The following is a 4,934-nucleotide window of genomic DNA, read 5'->3' as shown; positions in this document are numbered from 1 at the left end:
ACATCGACAGTACTACACGGCGCGTGAGTGACTAGCGCAGTTCAAAGCGCTACGTCGTTGAATGTGTCGAAGTCGACACCTACGCCAACGCCGACGCTAACGCTAACGCTAACTGTGGCAGTGGCGCCGCAAAAATCAATGCCTGTCAGCTGCACCTGTGTCGGATTCACAAGTGCCAAAAGATGGCTTGAAATTAGGTATATTTGAAGTGTGGTTTTGGTTTAATTAAGCGCCGATATGCCAGCAAAAGTCCATTATTCACGAAATTGCCAACAAGACAAAATAATTTGGCAAATTTGGAGTTCAATTTTGGAGTTTGCTCCATCATAATGGCACCCCGTGTTGTACACATCTTTTATTTGAAGCAATTCAAAGCATTTTGAGGATGCTCTGCTCCAGTGTCCGATTTTAATGGTTATGTAGCTAGAGCCACGTACCAAACACACTTGCTCCATAGTCCATTTTTACATGCCAGCAAAGAGCTACGTACACACAAAAGTTGACCTATCAAAACGCGGTGAAATCGTTCTTATTCTACAATTTTCGTTTGCACATGAATTATTTCTTGTTTCTAAATTAATTTTTTCACTACAATTTCTTATTTGCAACGATATTTTTCTTTTCTTTACATTCTTGCTTTTACTGCTTGCTAATCCACTTTTGCACTCACTTTTTTATCTTCACCAACCAACTGGTTTCGGCTTTTGTACAGCGGGACAATTGGGTTTTTATTTCCGCCGAAAATTCTTCGCGCAGAACTCACGTAATTTTTGTTAGTTTGGAATTTATTTTTTCTCTCCAAATGCAATTGCAATTAATATTTTTTCTTCAGAAATCTGCGTGCGCTATGATTTTGCTCCTTCGATTTTTCCAGTCAACCGTTTGCAGAGAAAAAACTTTCTGGCTGTCGATTTTCATGCCTCTGGTGTCTTTGCTGTAAGAAAGTCGGAAAAATATCGATGCGTCTAAAATATCGATGTTTGCTTCGATGCCCTCGATGTTAAAATCGTCGATGCATCGCTGTGTCTTGAAACTAGTCCCAGAGAACGTTATTTAATATTTAACGTTTTCTGCTAGTTCATTGAACCATCCTTTGCGTTTTTCAGTTGTGCAAAAAAAAAGTGAGTTGGTCGACTGAACAATTTTTTTTAAAAGCTCTGGATTGTTGGTTTGTTATCCATCTCATACAAGCAAAATAAATTTCCTCGTGAAAATATAATATCGACCTCACTTTTCTATCAGATTATAACCATTTTTTCGCTTTCGTATCTTTATATTTTTTGTTTGTTAATAAGCTCATGTGATTTCCGTTTCGGTTTTGTTGTACTCTGCAAATTGTTACGGCGAAATTACTTATATATTTAAATTTATTTGAATAAATCGAAAGATATCGATGGGCATCGAATCAAAGAAATACGTCGATATATTTTTGCCACTGACTCCCCAAGTTCGCTGCTGCGTTCTCTGGCTGCTGCAGCTTCTAATTGGATTTCTGTTTTGTATGACATTTTGGTTGCTAGTGCTGCCACTTATTATACTGATGTCAAAGAAAATGTTTGTGTAGGGCCGAAGAACGTTGACTTTTGACTCATATATAAATTTATTGAATATTATCCAATTCTTAATTGATTCCTACTCTATTTTGGACTTTATTTAATTAATATTTACAATTGAAAGCTTTGAATGCAAACAATTTCTCGGAAGCAGCAACTCTGCAAAACAGCTGTTCACTTCTTCGAAAAGATAACAATTCATTCGAGCGTCGAAGATGAACTGTCAAAATGAGTGCTCGAATTCGTCGTGCAATCTGTGAGAAGGTGAGTAAATTAATTAGAATTTAACTTATTTTACTGAAAGTGACAACAAATTGTGATACATAGTTTCGTTTAAAAATTATCTCCACCTACAGATTTCACAGGCGACAGGACTTGGCCGCAATGTTTACCACGAATTGGAGGTACCTGCAAAAAGGCCAACAAACCCTGCTCTTTCAACACTCCACTGGACACCCACAGCCGGCAATACGACTGAAGAGTTGATTCAGTTAATACCTAGACTTGAATTCGATAAATCCATTGTTGAATCAGTGAAATTGCTGCCAGCTACTGGCAAAATTGCTGCCCGTGTGGAGTTTCAACTGCAAAGCCAACCTTTCGTAGAAACCTTGCTGCAACAAAATGTCGAACCTGCGACTAAGCCGGATGCCCATATTGTGTTTGAATTTAGTTCGCCTAACATAGCGAAGCCCTTTCATGTCGGTCACCTGCGTTCTACAATAATCGGCAATGCACTTGCTAATTTGCACCAGCACTTAGGTTACCAAGTGACGCGCCTAAACTATCTTGGTGATTGGGGTACCCAATTTGGTATGCTACATGTCGGCGTAAAAATGCTGGACATAACCGATGAGCAAATGCGTGCCAAACCCATTGAAACACTCTATAGCGCTTATGTAGCTGCCAATACTGCTGCCAAAACGGATGCTAGTATTGCAGACAAAGCTCGCGAATGCTTTGCACAGCTCGAGCTGGGCACTGATGCAGTAATGGCGCGGCAGTGGCAAAATTACCGTAACTACACAGTTGCCGAGTTGGAACAAATGTACGCGCGGTTAGGCGTGCGATACGATCAATACAATTGGGAGTCACAATATTCACAACGGCAAATCGGCGATGTTTTGGATTGTTTGCAACAGCGTGGGCTACTGCAAGACGAGGGAGATGGGCGCAAGGTGGTTTGTGTGGATGGCAGACGCATACCCGTGGTGAAAAGTGATGGATCCAGCTTATATTTAACACGCGATATTGCAGCTGTGCTGGATCGCTTTCGACGCTATAACTTTCAACGCATGTACTATGTGGTAGAAAATGGACAAGCAGATCATTTCAATGCGCTCTTTAAGACCACATCGGCACTCACCGCTGATATACCATTGGAACGGTTGATGCATGTGAAGTTCGGCCGTATTCATGGCATGAGTACGAGGAGTGGAAAAGTAGTCTTCCTGCGAGATGTGCTCGATGAGGCGCAAAACATAATGCTGGAGAAGCAGCTGAAAAGTGCTAGTAAGCTTAATAAAAAATAATTTCTAAAGTTCTTATTTTATTTTACTCCAAATAAAACCAATAATCTTCCATTAATTTTTAGCCACCAAAGTCGAACTAACCAATACATCTGGTGGCAACAAAAATATAGCCGATATCTTGGGTGTATCAGCGGTCATCATTAATGATTTAAAGCAGCGCAGACAACGCGACTATGACTTCAATTGGCAAAAGGCGTTGCAAGTGAATGGTGATACAGGCATCAAACTGCAATACACACATTGCCGGCTGCATAGCTTGTTGATGAATATGGCGCACATTAATGTTAGCGAATGTAAGGTAGATGTAGCACAGTTATCAGAACCTGAAGCGCAAGATCTACTCCACGAAATAGCGCGCTTCGAGCAGGCGGTGTGGTTAGCCAAACAACAACTAGAGGCATGTGTACTGGTCAATCATCTATTCGCGTTGTGGTGAGTATCTATTGTTGATATTCCAACAAAATATATGTAATATTATAAGTCTTTATTAATTCCAGTAACACCACAAGTCGTGCTCTAAAACATTTGAATATTAAGAATGAAGAGTGTCGCGAAAAACAGCAAAATCGATTGCTGCTCTTTAGCGCCGCCAAGCGCAACCTAAACACTGGCATGTGCATACTTGGATTGCGTCCACTAGATCAAATGTAGTTATTAACTAAACTTTAAACATATTTGTAATGCTTTTTTGGTTGTATATATTTTCATTTTGCACTACAATAGTTGATATACATAACTTACAACAAAAGTGTTTAACAAACATAAAATTGTTTTTGGTATAACGAAAAAGTACATCTTATTTGCTTATCTTTATAAGGCGTTTTTCTTAAATATGCAAAGCTGATAAGCTTTAACGCTTCTTCCAAGTGTACTTGCGGCGTGCACCCTCCTGTCCAAACTTCTTACGTTCACGGCGACGATAGTCACGTTGCAGCAGGCCCGCTTAATGTTTTAATTATAACAAAAAAACAAATTTGAATTGAGTCTAGTCGTTTATTGAAATAATGAATATTTACTTACCTAAACGCATCGATTCGACCATTTCTTGATCGACAAAACTACGCAAACTCATCGCTATGCCCCAACGAATAGCACCCGCCTGTCCAGATGGACCACCACCGGCCACATTAGCCTCGATGTCAACTTTACCAAGCATATCAGCGAAAACAAGCGGGAAGAGCACCTAAAAAAGATAGAAATATATATGTACATAACTAGATTGAGTAAAATATTTATTTTGTTTTATTTGAAAACTATTTTTAGTTTTAAACAATTTTTATTGAGCTTTTTAGTTGTACTTTTGTGATTGTATTTTAGCTCGGTGGAATAGTAAATAGCGAAAACTTGGAAGCAAAAATTGGAATGTTTAAATCGACGGCTCATTTATAAATTAATGTTAANTTGAAACTAATATTCCTTAACCTTATTTCTCATTTTGAACTGGGGGCGTAGTTTCATATGAATAAAAATCAGTATTTTTCACATAATTTAAAAACACCATAAATTACAAGCCTAACTCAAACGTTACAGATCACTATAGTATGTACTTCAATTATTTATGCAAATTCTGATGTGCGAAAGCAGCGAAAAATGGCTACTAGTGTAATAAGAACAAAAAAAATATATATTCAGCACTTTTAGTACTCGCCTTCATTAGTAGATTTTAGAACAAAAGTGGCTAGTCGCAACAATTAAAACAACAAAAGTGCGAAAAATTAAGACGCTAAAATGTCTAATTACATACATACATATGTATGCGCTAAGAGTAGAATAACGGACGGTTAGTCAGCTAAGTGTTGCAAACAAACTGCAAATTATCGACACTTGGCTGTTGGACCAAAAAAAAAAA

At 38.5% G+C, this 4,934-nt stretch overlaps 2 protein-coding genes across 2 annotated transcripts in view; one reads left to right on the top strand and one right to left on the bottom strand.

Annotated features, from left to right (window-relative positions):
• Positions 1–1,715: 1,715 nt before the first annotated feature.
• ArgRS-m (arginyl-tRNA synthetase, mitochondrial) lies at positions 1,716–3,869 on the top strand. The gene is made up of 4 exons (XM_017624712.1): positions 1,716–1,817; positions 1,910–3,065; positions 3,148–3,517; positions 3,583–3,869. Exons 1-4 carry the CDS (start codon positions 1,782–1,784, stop codon positions 3,734–3,736), a joined length of 1,716 nt encoding a protein of 571 aa, XP_017480201.1. The 5' UTR covers positions 1,716–1,781; the 3' UTR covers positions 3,737–3,869.
• The window catches only part of mRpS9 (mitochondrial ribosomal protein S9), a 40,975-nt gene continuing 39,798 nt past the window's right edge, over positions 3,758–4,934 (bottom strand). The window contains exons 7-8 of the mRNA XM_017624713.1: positions 4,106–4,268; positions 3,758–4,027 (exon numbers count right to left, since the gene is read on the bottom strand). Of these exons, the coding sequence (XP_017480202.1) occupies positions 3,936–4,027; positions 4,106–4,268 (255 nt within the window). The 3' untranslated portion in view covers positions 3,758–3,935. The remainder of the gene's footprint in view (positions 4,028–4,105; positions 4,269–4,934) is intronic.

Source organism: Rhagoletis zephyria, unplaced genomic scaffold, assembly GCF_001687245.7.
Source record: "Rhagoletis zephyria isolate East Lansing unplaced genomic scaffold, Rhagoletis_zephyria_1.1 Rzeph_scaffold_03747, whole genome shotgun sequence".
In the NCBI taxonomy this organism is placed as follows: domain Eukaryota; kingdom Metazoa; phylum Arthropoda; class Insecta; order Diptera; family Tephritidae; genus Rhagoletis; species Rhagoletis zephyria.
The sequence above is the reverse complement of the archived record's forward strand: the minus strand, read 5'-3'. Positions and strand labels throughout refer to the sequence as shown.